Source organism: Oreochromis aureus, linkage group 15, assembly GCF_013358895.1.
Source record: "Oreochromis aureus strain Israel breed Guangdong linkage group 15, ZZ_aureus, whole genome shotgun sequence".
Lineage (NCBI taxonomy): Eukaryota > Metazoa > Chordata > Actinopteri > Cichliformes > Cichlidae > Oreochromis > Oreochromis aureus.
This window is the reverse complement of record NC_052956.1, coordinates 8,649,706-8,671,784: the sequence shown is the minus strand read 5'-3', so window position 1 is coordinate 8,671,784 and position 22,079 is coordinate 8,649,706. Positions and strand designations below refer to the sequence as shown.

Below are 22,079 nucleotides of genomic sequence, written 5' to 3'. Positions count from 1 at the left end.
TCCTGTGTCAGTTCCCTTGTCTACGATTGTGGTCGATTGAACATATGTATTTATGGTTTTTATTTTGGAATAGGCTGAACTTGCTCTCTTCCTCGCTGACTCTGCGTCCTGTCATTATGTCATACATTGGCTCACTATTTCTTGCACCAAACACACCAGAAATGCCACCACTACTAAATATTGTATGTTATTGTGCAGCACACAAGACCGACAGTGCACAATGTGCTTTGAGGTAGCAGCAAAGAAAGATATAGTTTGTGTCTGTGAGCACCCGTGTGCACATCTGTGTGCGTGAGTGCGCTTTGTATTCAAAATGTTTCTCCATGTAATGATCTGCTAAAGGGTATGGGGAGCCATAGCCCCGCCCCCCAGGGCATGAAGCAGGCATGGAGGAGATCCAGGCCCCAGATATCTAGAGGCCCCCAGAGCGCGAGAGCCCAAGGATGACCATCGGAGGCGCAACCACGCCACCCTCCTGGAAAGAGCTGAAGAAAGCCCCAGATGTGGGGTCACCCAGCAGCCCTGGTGCGGAAGCCATGGGGGGCTGCAGTGACGTGCCCACAGGCTCCACCGGCAGCCACGCGCGACAGAAGGAACCGAGCCCTGGGCCGGAGGTCCGAGGGCCCCCCACCCGCTGAAAGGCGCCAGGCCCTGCCAAGCAGCCACCAGGAATGAGCCGGTACATACCTGAGCGCCCAGCCCTGGACACTGAGAACCAGCAACGCACCAACATCTGAGGGCATCAGCCACCGACAGGGTGTGTTGTGGGGGTGATAGGTCCCCACACCTGGGGCTGCCTGAGATGTGTCCAGAGAGGTGGAGTCTAAGATCCGACCTGACATAAAGACGCAGACAAACAGGCACACACAGACACAAACATGCATTCCCACCCTCATGCACACATATACAAATAATGGGCACTCGCCCCAAAGTGGAGACAAATAGAAATGGACACTGTACACACACTCACTCCCCAAGCATACTCTATACCCCAGGTCCAGGTATCCTTGCCTCTAGAGGGGTAATCTGCCCCTAGACCCAAGAGATGTTGCCCTTTTCCCTCAGTTGACAAGCACACCGTCCCTAGTCCTGCAGCAGCAGGGAGGCCCAGCATCCCAGACCCCGATCAGATGGCCACCTCCTCCTCCCAGCCCCCTGCCCCAATGAGGAACAGAGAACAGGGGTGTGAAGACCCCATACCTTTCTCCATCCGCTCATATGTAGTTTTGCTGTGTGCTGTTCTAAAGTGCATTTAAAACACGGAGGGGCATGGTGCTTTGAGATGGCTTCGGATGAGTGAAAAGCCGCTCCGGAGAAGCTATTGAGTTGTTAATAAATTGCTAAATGGGATCTATTTGACAGCTTGTAATATTTATTGTAAATGCTTTAATGTTTTCCCTCAGATAAATCAACAATAAGGCTTGTGAACGGCATTGACCGATGCTCTGGCCGAGTGGAGATTCTTCATGAAGGCCAGTGGGGAACAGTGTGTGATGATGACTGGGACTTAAAAGATGCTGAGGTGGTGTGCAGAGCCATGGACTGTGGAACACCTCAGAGAGCAACATCTAATGCCTTCTTTGGTGAAGGCCAAGGAGTAATCTGGTTTTCTTCTGTCACCTGTTTGGGTAATGAGACATCCCTTGGGCACTGCAGGTATAGCCCCTCTGGAAGTTTTTCGTGCAGCCACAGTGAAGATGCAGGAGTGATTTGTTCAGGTAAAAACTATTTTGGCATTAAATACTGTGTCTGTTTTTATCTTAAAATATGACTTTGGATTTTTTTTTTTTTTTTTTTTTTTTGCTGATCAAAATTTCTCTTTTATTTATATTACAATTATTTCCATGACACCAGTGAGAATATTGCATGGATTTCAATTAATGCAATTTTCAGGCACCAACTAATTGCTGATTTTGTCCTCTTTGCTTTGTAGCTACCATTCGACTGACCAATGGGACTGACATGTGCTCAGGAAGGGTGGAGGTCCACCGTGGTGAACACTGGTCACCAGCATTTAATATAAACTGGGGAATGAATGAAGCTACAGTGGTGTGCAGAGAGATGAATTGTGGAGAGCCTGTCAAGATTTCAAGGTCATTTGGTCAAGGTGAAGATCTGAGAGGACATGAGATCCACTGTAATGGCACAGAGAGCTCTCTCACACAGTGCATGTTTAGGAACTATACCAGATCTATCACGGATAGTATTGAAGAGGCCTCTGTGGTATGCTCAGGTAAGACTTGATGTTATATTTCAAAAAGAAAATGAATCCATGAAGTTCTTTATCAAACAGATCAAATATGATTTTTTCCAATTTAAAGTGTTTATGCAAACCATCAGATCAATATTTTTGTAGTCTAAACACATGTGTTAATGCATCAGGTACAACCCGAGTTATAAATGATGTCACTATCTTCACATATGTGTGCTATAGCTGTGCATGTACCCAGAAAAGATCAATAGGATTAGGCCAGCCAAAGCACACACAGCCTATTCACAATCACACAAAAGAATTGGACCATATAAGATATAAGATGCTGTAAATAGGCTGTATGCACATGTTTCAGTCAGCTAGCTGGCCGCTACTATTTAGCATGAAGCTGCATCTTTGAACCTTTGTTTTATATTGTTTTCCTCTCTTCTTCACCCTTCCTTTACACAATTTTGCTATTGAATTGCTCTAAATTATTATTACACATCATTAATCCCTTTACTTATAGAGGTCAACTTGACCTTTTTGATACCTTAAAATGGACAGTCTACTTCTAGGTAGAACAAATGCAATATGGCAAATTATTTTATGCCTAACAAGTTGTTTCACCATTACCAGCATTTAGCAAACACAATGTGAGAAAACAGATGAATATTAACCACTTACAATGGTAAATGCTATTAATTTGATGATGTACTGATCACCCAGTGAGGGTAATATAGCCAAGGGGCAGAAAAATTGAAACTATGAAGAGAGCAATTTCTGAGTCATTTTGATGCTGTAAAACAGCGGTCCCCAACCTTTTTCCGCCACGGAGTAGTTTAATGTCCTTACAATATTGTCACGCACCTGCCTTTAAGGTGTCATGAGATAAATACAACGAAATAAAATGATACAGCCAAGACAAAAACTGTGGTATTTTGTAAATATAATAATAATCGCGAATTCACTGTGTAATTGTGTAACTTTATTAGCAGCGTCCTCCTGAAATGTGCCAACAACATTGAGAGTAACATCCTCCTCTCTGCCCCTTAATGCTCTCTGGTTGCTATAGTAACACGTAAATATTTCTTTCAAAATAAGATGCACAACTACAACACGGGAAAAGACAGAGTTAACGATAAAACCCCCGAAAACCATACATTTCACACCCGAGCCTCAACTCTCGTGCCCCGGTACCAAACGACTCATGGACCGGTACCGGTCCGTGGCCCGGGGGTTGGGGACTGCTGCTGTAAAACATATTCCATCTGTAATCATAGCTGATTAAGTCTAAAATGGTCTGTTGGTGTTATGATTATTTGGTATTTTAGCTTTGCATTTTATTTGCATTTATGAAATTATAGTACATTTATATAACAACTCTGCTTTCCAGGTAATGTGAGATTAACCGGTGGATCCACTCGTTGTGATGGAAGAGTTGATTATTTCAATAAAGGCCAGTGGGGGACTGTGTGTGCTGAATCCTGGGACATCGATGATGCAGCAGTGGTGTGCAGACAGTTGGACTGTGGGAAGCCCCATAAGCTTATTCAGCTTGGCCCTGGTACAGGACAGACCTGGACTGATCAAATTGAATGCAATGGAAGAGAGTCTACATTGAATCAGTGTCCACAAAGACCATATCCAGACAGGACTTGCAACAACACTGTAGTGGCTGGTGTTTTCTGCACAGGTAAGAAAAACATACAAACCCAGTTCAAAAAACAAAAAGTTTGGATGTTTTTTGAAATGTAAGTAAAGACTGAATGCAAAGATTTCCAAATCCATATTTGATTCACAATAGAACCTAGAAAACAAATTCACATCATCAAAAAGTGAAATTCTTTTTGGAAAACAAGCTGTGTCCTGTGAAGTAAAGAGGTGAGGGACCACACTTAAAAAAGAGTAAGAGATTGAAATATTCATTGCTAATACTTTAACGTGTGGAAGACTTTTGCCGCAGCTGTGATGCATGTTCCTCACACAAAGGGCCACAGGACCAGTCCCGGCTCAGCTTCAGCAGCAACCAGCAGGAGCTCCAATGGAGCGAGTAGCTGTGGGACGTCATGGGCCCATTTCCTCAGACAGACAGAGGAAGCCGCTATGTCCTTGTGGCCATGGACTATTTCACCAAGTGGCCGGAAGCATATGCCATCCCAGATCAGGAGGCTGAGACTGTCGCTGATGCATTAGTGGAGGGATGTTCAGCCGCTTTGGAACAGCAGAGACCCTCCACAGTGACCAGGGGCGTAACTTTGAGTCCAAGGTATTTGCTGCCATGTGTGAACGCCTTGGGATTAAGAAGACCCGCACCACCCAACTTCACCCCCAAAGCAATGGACTGGTGGAAAGGTTTAACAGGACGCTGGCCCAGCAGCTAGCCATCCTTACCTCAGAACACCAACGGGACTGGGACTACCATCTTCCCCTTATCCTCATGGCCTACAGGTCGGCAGTGCAAGACTCGACCCAATGTACGCCTGCCCTGCTCATGTTAGGGAGAGAGCTGAGAACTCCTGCAGAGTTGGCTTTTGGGAAGCCCCCGGACACGCCAGAGGCACCACCAGGCCGGGACTACGCAAGGAGGCTGCAGGACCGGCTGGAATCTGCACATTCCTACGCCCGGGAGCAGCTGGCGAAGGCAGGCCTGCGCCAAAAGAGGAATTATGACATCACCACTAAGGGGAGGCACTTCCGTGCTGGGGAGCTGGTGTGGGTCTACAGCCGAAAGAGAAAGAAAGGACGGTGTCCTAAACTGGGTAGCAGCTGGGTGGGGCCCTGCAGCGTCCTGGAGCGAGTGGGGGAAGTTGTTTACAGGGTGCAGTTGCCTCCTAGAGGGAGGAAAGTGGCGCTGCACAGAGACCGGATGGCCCCCTATAGAGGGCAGTCCCTCCCCACCTTCCCTGAGGGACGTGTACAGAGCTCCCATGACCCTGCACAGAGGGACCTCCGGCGGAGCTGCATTCCCTCCCTCGGACTCTTCACCTCAAAGCCCTGAAGCTCCGTGTACACCCCAGGGGCTCAGGAGGTCAGGGAGGGAACGTAGGCTACCACCCCACCTCAGAGACTGTGTTGTTCCCTCGGGGACGAGGAACTTATTGCTGGAGGGGCAGTGTAATGATGGTTAAATGTTATTTTACAGTGACATGTTGGTTATCTCTGCACGCTGTTATTTCTTTAAGATACATGTTTGGTTGTGCTGCAGGAAAAAGGGAGTTAATGTGTGCAGGAAGCGAAGGGGGTCCTTGTTGTGTGTGTGACTGTGCGGGGCTGAAGTGAGTTGTTGCACGAGAGCACTCTCCCCGAGTTAACGGCCCGCTTGCCTGTGCCACTGAATAAACGGACAAACTGAGACCAAAACGTCTGGTTCTTGAGAACGTTACAATATTATATATTTACATGCTTCCATCTCCCGTTTCTGGTCGGTGACATCTCTTACTTTTCGACTCTTTTTCTCCCTCCTGGCGCCACAGACACATAACGGGTATGGCAGTCCATTCTCCCTGCAGCACGGACTACACTGCCCATGAGGCTAAATTCTTTAGGGCTATGCCTGTAATACTCTGCCTACTGCCTTCATATTAAATCATTTTTGTGAATAATTTTTGAAAATATTTCTTCACGTCATGATGCGCAAGTAGAGGTGACATGGGCGCGAGATTGAGACACAGACATGAGAGCCTCTTAATGCGTGTTTTGTTTGGGTTTCCACGAGCGTGGACACCAAAAAAAATAGGGTTCATAGCCTTATGAAACAGGAAAATACCGCCGTGTAATCCATTCATTTCAACAAAGTAACTGTATTCTGAATACCACCTTTTAAAATGGTTACTGTAACGGAATACAGTTACTCATATTTTGTATTTTAAATACGTAACGGTGGTACATGTATTCCGTTACTCCCCAACACTTTCCACAACACCAGTGAGAATATCCAAAATACTGAGTAGGTATGACAAACCTTCCAAAACAGAAGCATAAATAACAGAAAGTAGTAGAAGTTGCATGAAGAGCCAGGATGAATAATCTAAAGTAAATGCACATGACTTGAAAGAAGGCATAGCAACTTGACGAAAGACATTTAGATGGCCAACCAGGGAGGAAGCTAATGTTTAAAGGATGGGCAGACCGGAAATTTGAGCAGGACTTGATTACTTAGGATGCCTAATGTGCCCAGAAACTCTAGACATGGTGCACAAATTGAGTTCTTATCTGAAAGGGGAAAGTTTGAGATGGCTTAGGATGAGTGTAAAGCCTAAATTTGGCTAGTGGAGAATCAGTAAGCAGATAACTGCCAGTCGCGGAGGCTAATAAAAAGGTTGAGCGTTTTATTTTATGAGTATTATTACTATTATTATTACTATATAAAATTCCCAGGGTGTGGCCAATTAAACAATGATATGAGCACGGGCTGAAGCTGCATTATACAGAGGTTCTGGGAACCCAGACCTATTCGAAATTGAACATGGCTTACTGTCGAACCTAAGGCTGGACTAAAGAGAGGAAACACTGAAATGCTGACGTGAAAACTGCCGGATGGTTGCAGCCGGGCGTAATGCAATGTGAGATCAGCAAATTCTGTTTTCTTACAAGCCTTTCGAGGATGGCGATGAAGACAGGATCGTAGACTATGCCACGAATGACTGAAATGATTGAGAGCAACTAATAGCATGGACGTGACAAAGACATGGACACGATTGCACGAAGGAGACTGCAAAGGAGAAGTGCAGTGAGATTTAAAGCACGTGGCATGAATGCCGTTTGGCCTATAGAAGGCCGGGAGAAAGTGATGGGACTACACCAGTGATGTCACAAACAGCTTGACAACATGGAAAAGTGGGAGTGATGTCAAGCTTAGATTTAGCCAGAACCCTATGTCATCCAAAAATGGAATAACATTCCTATCACAAAAGTTTAGGAACTGTTATCTTCAGTTCCCAGATGTTTACAGACTGTTGTTAAGAGAAGACAGGATGCTACAGAATGGTAAACATGGTGGAAAACAAACCTTTGCCAACTTTCTTGGAACATGTTGTTGCCATAAAACTCAAAATAAGCAAATATTTTTCTTACAGTTTTATATTTTCTCAATTTAAACATTTGACTTGTTTTCACGTTCTATTGTGAAAAAGTATGGAAATTTCTGTTGAAATGTTCTTCATATTTTCTTATTTTTAAATATATCGTCTGGATTACAAAATAGTGAACAATATACCTAAATGCATCACAGTTGTTTGTTGGTCATTCTTCCATACCTTTGGCTACATATGCTGTTTATTTTGCCTTCACAGAAAGCTTGGCAGTCCGCTTGGTTAACAGTACTGATGAGTGCTCTGGAAGAGTGGAGGTTCGTCATGGCGCCCAGTGGCACACAGTGTGTGACACGGACTGGACTCTAAGTAAAGCTGGAGTGGTGTGTGAGTCGCTGCAGTGTGGACGTGTCGAGAAAGCTCATGGTGGTGCTGTTTTTGGCCGTGGCAGTGGGCCAGTGGTGGAGGCAAGCAATTCATGTTTCGACAATGTGACATCTCTTCAGCAATGCTCAGTCAAAGGTTTTACAAGAGCAACCTGCGGGCATGAATATGATGCTGGTGTTCTCTGTGCAGGTAAAACCTTATTATTGTGTAATTGGTAACTGGTAAACTACATGCTTATTGATTAATAATTACAAGTTGTTAGACACTGAGCATACTTTGAAACAGATAATGACTGAGATTTACAAAATGCACTTAATTATTTTTCTATTTTTCCCAAGAGGTCACCAGAGCAGATGAATCTGTATTTTGATTTGATACTGACTATAAAAGATACTCTTTCTGATTTAACCCTCCCATTTAATCTGGCTTCAAATGGGCACTGAGATTACACTCGCCTTCTCTCATTGTCATGGTTCCTTTTTTACTTATTGTGGGGTTTTTGTGGGTTTACGATTCATTTCTGGGTTTACTATGTGATTGATTTCTTTCTACATTTTTTAGTCTTTTGTGTCTATTGGTATTTCCCAGTGCATCCAAGTTTAGTTTTTCATATTTGTAGTTCTTAGTTCCTTGTCTAATGTTTTTCCCTTTGATGTACAGTCCATCTTAGTCTCATCTCTGTGTGTCCTCCCAGTTTTCCTGTATGTAGTCTGTCTCTTCTCCATTTGTTTCCCTTTCTGTCTGTGTGTCTAGTTTGTCTCTCTCTATTTTGTACTTCCTGTCTTACTTTTTAGTCCCTCATCACTTGTGCTTTATGTTTACTTAAGTTTCTGTCACTCTTTGTGTCCCCTTCCTCCTGTGTCAATTCCCTTGTCTACAACTGTGGTCGATTGAACATATGTATTTATGGTTTTTATTTTGGAGTAGGCTGAACTTGCTCTCTTCCTCACTGACTCTATGTCTGTCATTATGTCACACATTGGCTCACTACAAAACACACCACAAATCCCACCAATGATTCACTTCCTTATAAACCACTGAATCGGGTACAGAAACAGTGACGTACTGAATGAAATGGACGTCACTGATCATGTGACTCTGGCCAGACAAAATAAGTTTATTTAAGGATTTTTAAACAAAGAAAATGAGCAGTAAGTATTTTTAAACTGTATTTTGGGAATCCCTTTGGGTGTCTGCACTAGTGCTGGTCAGCTGATTTCTAAATAATTTTCTTCTGAAATGGACCTTGGCTTTAGGATCAAAACTTCCTGGTTACAGCTGTTAAAAGATTGTGTTCAAGCTTAAAGATACACCCATAGCTGAATTTAGTCAGTCCGATGTTACAGTTCTTGGATAACCAAGACATTAAGAGTCCAATATGAGACGTTGCCTGAAGAGATGGGAACAATCTTTACCCTCTTGTTCTGGTATCTCAGATATTGATGCCGTCTTATTAGCTTACTGTATTTTTGAAAATGATTCTTAAAAATGTGTTAGCAAAGGATTTTATACTGACTGATATGGTGCTCTTTTTGTTTTTTAACAATTTACATTAAAATATTGAGTTCTTAATAAACTGCTGCATGGATCTATTTGACAGCTTGTAATATTTATTGTTAATGCGTTAATGTTTTCCCTCAGGTCAACCACCAATAAGGCTTGTGAACGGCACTGACCGATGCTCTGGTCGAGTGGAGATTCTGCATGAAGGCCAGTGGGGAACAGTGTGTGATGATGACTGGGACCTCAGAGATGCTGAGGTGGTGTGTAGAGCCATGGACTGTGGACCACCTCAGAGAGCCAAATCCAGTGCCTTCTTTGGTGAAGGCCAAGGAAAGATCTGGCTTGATGATGTCAACTGTCTGGGTAATGAGATGTTCCTTGGGCACTGCAGGCATTCATCATTTGGAGAACATAACTGTGGTCATGGTGAAGATGCAGGAGTGATTTGTTCAGGTAAAAATATTATTGTGTCATTTAATACTACTATTTTTTTAACATTTAAATGCCACTTTGGATGTTTTTTTTATTTTTGCAGATTAGAATTGCAGTTTTTGGTTATATTGCAGTTATTTTCCACTTTTCTCTTCTGGCTCTTGGCGAAGGCGGTCACACACTTTCTCCTCTCCTTCCCTTATCTTCCTTGTCTAGTCTCGTCTATTTTTTTTACTCTTCCCTGTTGCGAAATCAGTTTTGCCCCGGTTCTTTTATTCGTCGAGGCATCCAGAGACGGCACCGAACTCAGTAGTCATTTTACAAAATCTTTATTCATCTTTATTCATCTTCATTCAAGCATGCACTTCTAGAAGGGAAGACGAGGCCGGTGTCCCTCTGTAACAATCTTCACCTCTTTGTTAGTCACAGCCAGCTTTATAGAAGCGGCCGCATCATAAAACCCCACAGTGTGCTGCAAACTCTGTGTCTGTGTCTATATGCACGAGCACGTGAGTGCCTGTGTGTGCTGCGTTCCCGTGTGTATGTGTGAGTGCACGTGAGTGAGTGTGCATATAGGTGTGTGAGTGTAACAGTTTAAGCACTGTGTGTCTCTGGTACGTGACTCCCTAGGGGTCATAAAAACCCTCTCCCTTCCAGACCACAGTTATCAAGTTACAAATATTGAGACCCCCACACAGGTATCCTCTGGGAATTTCCACTCAGCATTAACTCCTCTTTGTCTTACTTTCACAGTTCAATTGGGGAGGGTCTCCTAAGGTCAGGTCCTAAGTCAGGCCTTTATTTATATCCAGGGCAGTGTCAGTGTCTCATAATAATTCTACATTCTATCTAACACATTTCTAAACTCTAAAATAAGCTAAACATTCCTACATCCCCTGGAACACTCTCTCACAGTCTGTTCTCTAAAACCTAAAAGAGGAATTATGGATTTGATCAACTGGTCCCTGAATGCAATTGACACCCTCTTCTCAACGAGAAGCCTGGGCTCGGGTGAGCCTGAGTGTCCTGGAGGTACTTTCCCTGCCGGATACACAATGGACGGGTGGCATAACTGGAGGGTTGTGTGCCTGGCGGGACTGTCGATTGAGGACATTGAAGATATCTACCTGTTCAGAACCATGACAACAGGGTTCTTGCTGATTGAGCTGGCTTGGCCCTGGCTTATCGAAGATTAAAGAAAGCGGAATCGGCTGATCAAAACCCCACAAGGCTGCCCGCTGTGATTGAAACGATGGGACGAGTCATGAGCTCTCAAACGGGCTCATTGAGCGGCACGGATAAGATCTTCGAGAAGCTTGAGGCTGCCGTGAACACTCAGAATAAGACCTCTGAGCTTAAAATTGGATTACATCTTGGAGAAGCTCACAGTGGTCGTGAGTTCTCAGAATCTGCTCTTTGAGCACAAGATTGATAACATCATGGAGCGCAAGATTGATAACATCATCATAGAGAAGCTCACGGCTCTCCAATGGGAGATTGAGAGACCAGTGTCGGACTGCTAGAACAGCTTTGAAATTCACATGAGTTGTTAGCACTAAAGTAAAAACCACCATCATTTCATGCGGCTACCACTTGGCGCCAGCTATGGTTTCAAGGCTGGAGCTGAACAAAACACCCTGATAACAGACTCTGCATAGACTGTTTCTTCCTATCTCACGCAAGGCCACCTGGATTGGCTGGAAGACTGTTTACTTAGCCTGGCAGGGCGAAGGACACTGTCTCAGCTGAACTCTGGACACACACACATATATATACACATGCAGATATACACTCATCCCCCCTCCCCCACCAAATGCCTTCGACGCTTATTCCCTCCCGATGCAGACGGTGGATGTTAGGTCTAATTGTTGAATGTTGCCATTGTGTTTCTTAAATTTGTACAGTCTTAGTTCAAGCAGTATTATCAAAGCTATTCCTTTGATCCTGAGCACCTCTAACCACTTTGTGTTGGGGAGGTTTTATAGCAGATACATCCTATCTGGAAGATCTACTTCCTTTGATGTAAGCTTCCTGCGTTTACGACCCTTTGGTCAGCAGGAGGACACACACACACACACACACACACACACACACGCACTTGCAAAACCACAGGCAAGGTACCCTTTTGTGTGTATGTATACATCATATGTTAATGACCCTATGCACATTCAAGTAACCTCAATAAAAGGAGTGCTATGGGGAACCTGGCTGAGAGAGTCTGACGGAGGTCAAGTGGGTGGAACGACACTTGGCTCCAGGCAGGCCTCCTCATGCATGAGTAACACAAAGAACGTTGCCTACTTGTGTCTTGTTCTTGCTGTGTAGCAAATTGTCCTGAACGTTCCAGCGAATAGGTTTACGCCACGAACCTATCATTAATTGGTCCTTCGAGCCGGATCCTTCGAATCGACATTCACCGAGGGGAAAAGAGACACCGAAAGACTGACGTCAGCCAGGATTTATAGAGATCCTGCAGCAAAGCCCCGAGGCGTGAGAATTCGTCATCGGGCTGGTGGATTAGCCGTCTGTTTTTCTCCTCGATGGATGGTGATTGACGGGATTCGGGACTGATGCTACACGCAATAAGCAACACCAAGTAAGTTGGAGAGTGACTCTATAACTGCGGAATTGGGTTTGTGTCCCGATATTGGGTGTGTGTCCTGAGAAATCGCCCTGGGTTTGTGTCCCAGCGTTCCTTCATTGGGCTTTGTCAGCGACTGGGTTAGTGTCCCAGAACTGGGTTAGGGTCCCAGGACTGGGTTGGTGTCCCAGTGGTCCGGTGTGAGTCCGGAGTAGGCCTATTTTGTGCTGTTGGGTGGATGTGTTTGTGTGAGTGGGTGCAGAGCAGTACACGTGGTCTGTGACAGCTATTGTTGTTATTATGGGTTCCCAAGCAACTAAGAGTGCGTCAGAGGGTGACGAGAAGTTTATGATGAAATTTGCTCCTGGAAGCACAAAGTATGTAGGACATTGGCGCAAGAAATATGATTTTGAAGGTAAATTGATTGTAGGACAATGTCAAATGTCAGTAGAGCAGTTGACGGTAAAGGCTGCTTGTGCAAAAGGGAAATAGGAAACAAAAACAAGAAAAAAGAAAAAGAAAAAGAGAAGAGTGTTGCTGTGTTTGTGTTAATGACTGCGGACGCAAGCGATAGACCTATGTTGTGTGTGTGCGGGCCAGACGTGGTCTGCGTGAGTGTGGCTGATTGTTGTCTTGTAATGGAGACTAAACTGAGTAAGTCTGCCTTGAAATAGGATGAAATACACTGCAAAGTTTTTATTGGGCAGCACGTGGTGTGTGGATCGTTGACGAATGGAGTGAAATTGTGCTCTAAGCAGAAGCGAGTGTGAGAGTGTCTGACGTCACGGTGTGTGTGAAAAGGTATCCAGTTGGGGCAGACGTGATTCTGCAGGTCACCTGCCCAGCGGACAAAGAAATAACATAAGTTGTGTGGTGAATGATAGCACGAAGAGTGTTTGGTGTTTCTCAGCCTGAAACAGCTGTAATGCTACTTTCTGTTTATGAGAGAAGGATAGTTTAAAAGAGAGAGAGAGAGAGAGAGATGTGTGTGGTTTTAAGCAGTGATGAGATTAATGAAATGTGATGAGAGGAACACAAAAACATACAGAAAATGCATCAACCGTACTAACCCTACATGCATATACACATACAATGATACTCATGAAGACCAGACAGAGTCTAAGCATGAGATTCTGTTTGTCATCTTGTCCAAGTCACTAGTAAGATGAAAGTGATACATAGACTAGTGGACTGAATATTATTAGTAGGACAGATGACTGCATCATAGAGGAAAACAGAATGCTGATGAGGGTCTTAAATGAGTGAGCTGAGTGAGCTGATTGTGAGTTTCTGGTGTGTGAAGAAGTTTTACCATGGCACACATTTGGTTACATGAGAAGAAACTTATTATGTGATGAGACAACAGGGTTATGCTGTATGTTGTGTGTGGCTGATTGGATGAATGTTTGAGATTGATCTGGCTGTTGATTTGTCTTTTGTTACTAAGTTGAGCCTGCCAAATGGGTTGTTACGATTTATCCCCCTGGCATGAAGAACACGTGTCATGACTTAAACAAGGCCTTTCTTTCCTTTGCTTTCCTTTATTTTATTTCCTTTCTTTTTATTTTGTTACTTTCATGGTGGACTGAAGGTTTCGTTTGATGATCTCTGTTTGAGCAGATATGCACGATTAGAACAGAAGCGTTATACGACTCGTCGTCGAGAAAACTGTTGCAAAAGTGAGTTTCTCCAAAAGATTAAAATGGGCTCGGGAGAAAGCCACTTATTTGGGACAATCAGAAAACAAGTCCCTGTCGAAAAGGATTCAGCGATGTAATCCAGTCTAAATTCTTTTTTCTTTTTGAAATGACGTCATTGCTGGCAGTAGAAACTTATTGCGTCACGAGGTTCTACTGTCAGCAAATAAAAATGGGGACTGACTGGACTGACAAAAGCTTTCACTGACTTGACACCAGTATGCAAGATTGCACCTCCACCTTGACCTGACAAAAGGGTGGATGTATGTATGTTTCTTTTACAGGAGCAGAAAGGTGACAGCAACAGGTTGCATGGGCTTTTGGGCCATGCTGACTTAACCTTTTAACTGCCACTTTCTGTGTCTTTGAATTTACCAGCAGTGTGTTATTCTTGACCTTGTATTGTTTACAGTGCAGAGGTCACTGTGAGAAAGTGTGCATACAGATGCGCTGCGCTAACATCTATTTTTCCACAGCAGAGGGCTAATCATATGATCTAATCACATGATTTACAGCAGGACACACCACTGGCTATAGTTTTCTTACGACAGGGCCTGGAGTGAAGCTACTTCAGGGGAGAATCCCTGGGAATTTTTAAGAGACAATGTACAACTTCATTGTGCATGTCTAATTGTGCTAAGCTGACATAGGGCAAAAGAGAGTTTTCCGGGGAAGCTTTCATTTTTAAATTGCAGAGACCGTGACATGAGAGATATGGAAGAAGAGACTGAAGTGCAGATCCAGACCACGACCGGGAGAGAAGGCTTCAAGAGGACCAGTGAGAAGCAGGGACCATCTGCAGGACAACTGACAAACGACAGTGGGCTGCACCACTGGGCTTCCAAAGGATTGTCATGAGGAGATTTTGAACAGCAAAAATCTTAAAATAAAATGAAAGAGTTTCGACGTTGACGTTGAGGAAGACAACTAAGGTGTACGACGTGCTCTGCCTTAAATCTACAGCGGCATTGAAACGGAAATCAAGGGATGGAGAGAGCGTGCCAAGCTCCAAAAGTGACAGCGCAGAGGGAGACCAGCATTGGAATTATGACTCTGTAAACAGCACAGACACCAGGAGCCATGACTGGGACTGGGAATGACCATCCAATGCTTTTTCACTTTGCCATGCAAAGTACTTTGACACTCTGGAGAAGACCTTTCCTCTGTATCATTGTTGTTGCCATTTGCATGTGAGAGCTTAGATTGGGGGGAAGATTAAAGATGAACAAAGGGTGGTGAGAGAACAGTGAAGTGAGGATACACAGTGTGAAACTCCTTTAAGTGTAAAATAATGTTGATGTGATATACAGCATGTCAGGAAAGAAATTCTGGTATTAATGTGATTCTTGATTTAAGAATCAAAGGGTGGGATTGTAATGGAATTTCTTTCACTTATGTACTAATCACATTATTTTATCGTATAATGCCTTGGTGCCACTGGATTTTAACATGTCTGACACCCATACTGTAAGACAAATGGTGGGGGTCTAGTTAGGAAGTTGCTGGAAGAAACACTTGGATACATCAAGCGCACTGCAAGAAGGTGACGCACATTCAGGCCAGCTCGGAGTAAGTGGCAGGAAGACCGGGTACAAAGGGGGGGGAAAGCCTCCAGGGCCCCTCGTCTCAATCCGGTGAAGAAACCAACTGAGCCACAGGTACTCATCAGAATGGCTGGGAATGTGCTGTGCGCCTTCTTGTGCCTGTGGACCCAGAGTGGGATGACAGGAGCACATTGGGACAGAGCAAACCACACCCAGTACCCACATGGGGTTTCAACAACTACTGGTGGCAGTTTGGGAACACAACTGCTCACATCAAGAACAAGACCAATTGTTATGTTTGTGCACACATGCCACTGTCTACACATTCTTCTGGACTGTGGCCATATAGCATCACTGAGAGCGAGACAGTTGTTTGGTTGCCTTGGCAACACATCCAGGAGTAAACGTACTTGGAACACTGCCAACTTTTCAGCTTCTGAACCTGAATGGACGGTTGGTTCACCAGTAGCTGGGAAGGTGAACGGCTCTGGTACGACAGACCTGCTAGTCCGACTCCAAGACTTGCTGCAGGACATTGAACAGCTAAATGAACTGGAAATAGGCCAGTTGCCTATGTGTATGAAGGGCAATGGATTAGTCCAAGTTGGAGATTTACCATGAAATCTGAGCAAAGTCAACTGATGTGTTTGAATGTCTATGTCTGTATACAGTTGTATTGTAGTGACATATGATTTTTGAGAATGTTGATTCTTCTTGTTTGACTGTTACATTCAGTTGTTTATTTGCAGGAATACATAATGAATTGCACGACAGGAGTAGATGCACCACAAGGCTGGATAACTTGGATAATGTCTGGTCCTTGGTGGCATCTTCTTTTGAAAATATTAATTCCTGTTTTTGGACTGTTGATACTGATTTGCTTACGTATAGGATGTAGTTTACTGTGTATGAGATCAATGAGAAGCAGGTTAACTGCTTACATGTATTAACTGTGAACTTTTGCATCGATAGAAGGTGAATGAAGAGGAGTTGTGTATGAATGAAATCTACACTGTCACTGTCCAAACAAAGGGTGCATAAGTTGAAATTTAAGTATATACAATGACAAAAAGGGGGAAATGTTAGGTCTAATTGTTGAATGTTGCCATTGTGTTTCTTAAATTTGTACAGTCTTAGTTCAAGCAGTATTATCAAAGCTATTCCTTTGATCCTGAGCACCTCTAACCACTTTGTGTTGGGGAGGTTTTATAGCAGATACATCCTATCTGGAAGATCTACTTCCTTTGATGTAAGCTTCCTGCGTTTACGACCCTTTGGTCAGCAGGAGGACACACACACACACACACACACACACACACACGCACTTGCAAAACCACAGGCAAGGTACCCTTTGTGTGTATGTATACATCATATGTTAATGACCCTATGCACATTCAAGTAACCTCAATAAAAGGAGTGCTATGGGGAACCTGGCTGAGAGAGTCTGACGGAGGTCAAGTGGGTGGAACGACACTTGGCTCCAGGCAGGCCTCCTCATGCATGAGTAACACAAAGAACGTTGCCTACTTGTGTCTTGTTCTTGCTGTGTAGCAAATTGTCCTGAACGTTCCAGCGAATAGGTTTACGCTACGAACCTATCAGTGGATCAAGGAGACCAGTGCATATGCTGCAGGCCCTGATGCACTCTCTTCACTGGCTGTCTCTCACCCTTTACCCATCCCTGTTGCTTGTCATGTGTTTCTATGGTTTATTAAGAGTTTTCATGTGCTATGTGCAGAGGTGTTTTTTTTCTGTTCTCAAACTGATCTCCTCTTGGAGCTCAGTCTGGGGAGTTCTTTTTCTCCTTGTCTTTCCTGATGTTGTGTATTTTCCATTGTTCGGTTCCGGTCGCTGCTTGTGTGGCTGACCCGCTAGCTACCTAGCCTGACCTGTCTCTCCAATGTGATGTATGTATATTGTATGTACGGTCGGCAAGGTCAGTCTCTCAATTGCCCTCGGGGATAAATAGTCTTCTGAATCTGAATCTGAATCTGAACACCAGTGAGAATATCCAAAATACTGAGTAGGTATGACTGAACTTTCCAAGGCAGAAGCATAAATAACAGAAAGTAGTAGAAGTTGCATGAAGAGCCAGGATGAATAATCTAAAGTAAATGCACATGACTTGAAAGAAGGCATAGCAACTTGACGAAAGACATTTAGATGGCCAACCAGGGAGGAAGCTAATGTTTAAAGGATGGGCAGACCGGAAATTTGAGCAGGACTTGATTACTTAGGATGCCTAATGTGCCCAGAAACTCTAGACATGGTGGACAAATTGAGTTCTTATCTGAAAGGGGAAAGTTTGAGATGGCTTAGGATGAGTGTAAAGCCTAAATTTGGCTAGTGGAGAATCAGTAAGCAGATAACTGCCAGTCGCGGAGGCTAATAAAAAAGGTTGAGCGTTTTATTTTATGAGTATTATTACTATTATTATTACTATATAAAATTCCCAGGGTGTGGCCAATTAAACAATGATATGAGCACGGGCTGAAGCTGCATTATACAGAGGTTCTGGGAACCCAGACCTATTCGAAATTGAAGCGCATGGCTTACTGCCGAACCTAAGGCTGGACTAAAGAGAGGAAACACTGAAATGCTGACGTGAAAACTGCCGGATGGTTGCAGCCGGGCGTAATGCAATGTGAGATCAGCAAATTCTGTTTTCTTACAAGCCTTTCGAGGATGGCGATGAAGACAGGATCGTAGACTATGCCACGAATGACTGAAATGATTGAGAGCAACTAATAGCATGGACGTGACAAAGACATGGACACGATTGCACGAAGGAGACTGCAAAGGAGAAGTGCAGTGAGATTTAAAGCACGTGGCATGAATGCCGTTTGGCCTATAGAAGGCCGGGAGAAAGTGATGGGACTACACCAGTGATGTCACAAACAGCTTGACAACATGGAAAAGTGGGAGTGATGTCAAGCTTAGATTTAGCCAGAACCCTATGTCATCAAAAATGGAATAACATTCCTATCACAAAAGTTTAGGAACTGTTATCTTCAGTTCCCAGATGTTTACAGACTGTTGTTAAGAGAAAGACAGGATGCTACAGAATGGTAAACATGGTGGAAAACAAACCTTTGCCAACTTTCTTGGAACATGTTGTTGCCATAAAACTCAAAATAAGCAAATATTTTTCTTACAGTTTTATATTTTCTCAATTTAAACATTTGACTTGTTTTCTACGTTCTATTGTGAAAAAAAGTATGGAAATTTCTGTTGAAATGTTCTTCATATTTTCTTATTTTTAAATATATCGTCTGGATTACAAAATAGTGAACAATATACCTAAATGCATCACAGTTGTTTGTTGGTCATTCTTCCATACCTTTGGCTACATATGCTGTTTATTTTGCCTTCACAGAAAGCTTGGCAGTCCGCTTGGTTAACAGTACTGATGAGTGCTCTGGAAGAGTGGAGGTTCGTCATGGCGCCCAGTGGCACACAGTGTGTGACACGGACTGGACTCTAAGTAAAGCTGGAGTGGTGTGTGAGTCGCTGCAGTGTGGACGTGTCGAGAAAGCTCATGGTGGTGCTGTTTTTGGCCGTGGCAGTGGGCCAGTGGTGGAGGCAAGCAATTCATGTTTTCGACAATGTGACATCTCTTCAGCAATGCTCAGTCAAAGGTTTTACAAGAGCAACCTGCGGGCATGAATATGATGCTGGTGTTCTCTGTGCAGGTAAACCCTTATTATTGTGTTCACAATTCAAACATAATTTTTCACGAGATCACACACAGTATAAAAGATTGCTGTGGTGTGATGTCACCAACTGCTTTGGAGTTTTGAAACTAGATGTGGTGGTGGTGGTAGGGTAACTGGTAAACTACATGCTTATTGGTTAATAATTACAAGTTGTTAGCCACTGATCATACTTTGAAACAGATAATGACTGAGATTCATGCACTTAATTTTTTTTCTCTTTTTTCCCAAGGGGTCACCAGAGCAGATGAATCTGTATTTTTGATTTGGTACTGACTTCAAAACAGATACTCTTTCTCATTTAACCCTCCCATTTAATCTGTCTTCATATGGGCACTGGGATTACACTCGCCTTCTCTCAGTTTCATGGTTTCTGTTTTTTTTTTTCCTAGTGTGGGTTTTTTTTGTGGGTTTATTATTTGGTGGGTTTCTTTCTACATTTTTAGTCTTTTGTGTCTATTGGTATTTTCCAGTGCGTCCTAGTTTAGTTATTCATATTTGTAGTTCTTAGTTCCTTGTCTATTTTTTTCCCTTTCCTGTATGTAGTCTGTCTCTTCTCCATTTGTTTCCCTTTCTGTCTGTGTGTCTAGTCTGTCTCTCTCTATTCTGTACTTCCCGTCTTATTTTGCAGACCCTCATCATGTGTGCTGTTTTCTGTCACTCTTTGTGTCCCCTTCCTCCTGTGTCAGTTCCCTTGTCTCACGATTGTGGTCGATTGAACATATGTATTTATGGTTTTATTTTGGAATAGGCTGAACTTGCTCTCTTCCTCGCTGACTCTGCGGCCCTGTCATTATGTCATACATTGGCTCACTATTTCTTGCACCAAAACACACCAGAAATGCCACCACTACTAAATATTGTATGTTATTGTGCAGCACACAAGACCGACAGTGCACAATGTGCTTTGAGGTAGCAGCAAAGAAAGATATAGTTTGTGTCTGTGAGCACCCGTGTGCACATCTGTGTGCGTGAGTGCGCTTGTATTCAAAATGTTTCTCCATGTAATGATCTGCTAAAGGGTATGGGGAGCCATAGCCCCGCCCCCCAGGGCATGAAGCAGGCATGGAGGAGATCCAGGCCCCAGATATCTAGAGGCCCCCCAGAGCGCGAGAGCCCAAGGATGACCATCGGAGGCGCAACCACGCCACCCTCCTGGAAAGAGCTGAAGAAAGCCCCAGATGTGGGGTCACCCAGCAGCCCTGGTGCGGAAGCCATGGGGGCTGCAGTGACGTGCCCACAGGCTCCGCCCGGCAGCCACACGCGACAGAAGGAACCGAGCCCTGGGCCGGAGGTCCGAGGGCCCCCACCCGCTGAAAGGCGCCAGGCCCTGCCAAGCAGCCACCAGGAATGAGCCGGTACATACCTGAGCGCCCAGCCCTGGACACTGAGAACCAGCAACGCACCAACATCTGAGGGCATCAGCCACCGACAGGGTGTGTTGTGGGGTGATAGGTCCCCACACCTGGGGCTGCCTGAGATGTGTCCAGAGAGGTGGAGTCTAAGATCCGACCTGACATAAAGACGCAGACAAACAGGCACACACAGACACAAACATGCATTCCCACCCTCATGCACACATATACAAATAATGGGCACTCGCCCCAAAGTGGAGACAAATAGAAATGGACACTGTACACACACTCACTCCCCAAGCATACTCTATACCCCAGGTCCAGGTATCCTTGCCTCTAGAGGGGTAATCTGCCCCTAGACCCAAGAGATGTTGCCCTTTTCCCTCAGTTGACAAGCACACCGTCCCTAGTCCTGCAGCAGCAGGGAGGCCCAGCATCCCAGACCCCGATCAGATGGCCACCTCCTCCTCCCAGCCCCCTGCCCCGATGAGGAACAGAGAACAGGGGTGTGAAGACCCCATACCTTTCTCCATCCGCTCATATGTAGTTTTGCTGTGTGCTGTTCTAAAGTGCATTTAAAACACGGGAGGGGCATGGTGCTTTGAGATGGCTTCGGATGAGTGAAAAGCCGCTCCGGAGAAGCTATTGAGTTGTTAATAAATTGCTAAATGGGATCTATTTGACAGCTTGTAATATTTATTGTAAATGCTTTAATGTTTTCCCTCAGATAAATCAACAATAAGGCTTGTGAACGGCATTGACCGATGCTCTGGCCGAGTGGAGATTCTTCATGAAGGCCAGTGGGGAACAGTGTGTGATGATGACTGGGACTTAAAAGATGCTGAGGTGGTGTGCAGAGCCATGGACTGTGGAACACCTCAGAGAGCAACATCTAATGCCTTCTTTGGTGAAGGCCAAGGAGTAATCTGGTTTTCTTCTGTCACCTGTTTGGGTAATGAGACATCCCTTGGGCACTGCAGGTATAGCCCCTCTGGAAGTTTTTCGTGCAGCCACAGTGAAGATGCAGGAGTGATTTGTTCAGGTAAAAACTATTTTGGCATTAAATACTGTGTCTGTTTTTATCTTAAAATATGACTTTGGATTTTTTTTTTTTTTTTTTTTTTGCTGATCAAAATTTCTTTTATTTATATTACAATTATTTCCATGACACCAGTGAGAATATTGCATGGATTTCAATTAATGCAATTTTCAGGCACCAACTAATTGCTGATTTTGTCCTCTTTGCTTTGTAGCTACCATTCGACTGACCAATGGGACTGACATGTGCTCAGGAAGGGTGGAGGTCCACCGTGGTGAACACTGGTCACCAGCATTTAATATAAACTGGGGAATGAATGAAGCTACAGTGGTGTGCAGAGAGATGAATTGTGGAGAGCCTGTCAAGATTTCAAGGTCATTTGGTCAAGGTGAAGATCTGAGAGGACATGAGATCCACTGTAATGGCACAGAGAGCTCTCTCACACAGTGCATGTTTAGGAACTATACCAGATCTATCACGGATAGTATTGAAGAGGCCTCTGTGGTATGCTCAGGTAAGACTTGATGTTATATTTCAAAAAGAAAATGAATCCATGAAGTTCTTTATCAAACAGATCAAATATGATTTTTTCCAATTTAAAGTG

The 22,079-nt window shown here is 44.1% G+C and overlaps 1 protein-coding gene across 1 annotated transcript in view; it reads left to right on the top strand.

Annotated features, from left to right (window-relative positions):
- Positions 1-21,286, top strand: part of LOC120433199 (deleted in malignant brain tumors 1 protein-like) — a gene marked incomplete at its 5' end in the record, with an annotated part of 53,164 nt that extends 31,878 nt beyond the window's left edge. The window contains 7 exons of the mRNA XM_039599076.1: positions 1,404-1,718; positions 1,934-2,233; positions 3,588-3,887; positions 7,486-7,800; positions 9,253-9,567; positions 18,745-19,060; positions 21,164-21,286. Coding sequence (XP_039455010.1) covers positions 1,404-1,718; positions 1,934-2,233; positions 3,588-3,887; positions 7,486-7,800; positions 9,253-9,567; positions 18,745-19,034 — 1,835 coding nt within the window. The remainder of the gene's footprint in view (positions 1-1,403; positions 1,719-1,933; positions 2,234-3,587; positions 3,888-7,485; positions 7,801-9,252; positions 9,568-18,744; positions 19,061-21,163) is intronic.
- Positions 21,287-22,079: the final 793 nt, after the last annotated feature.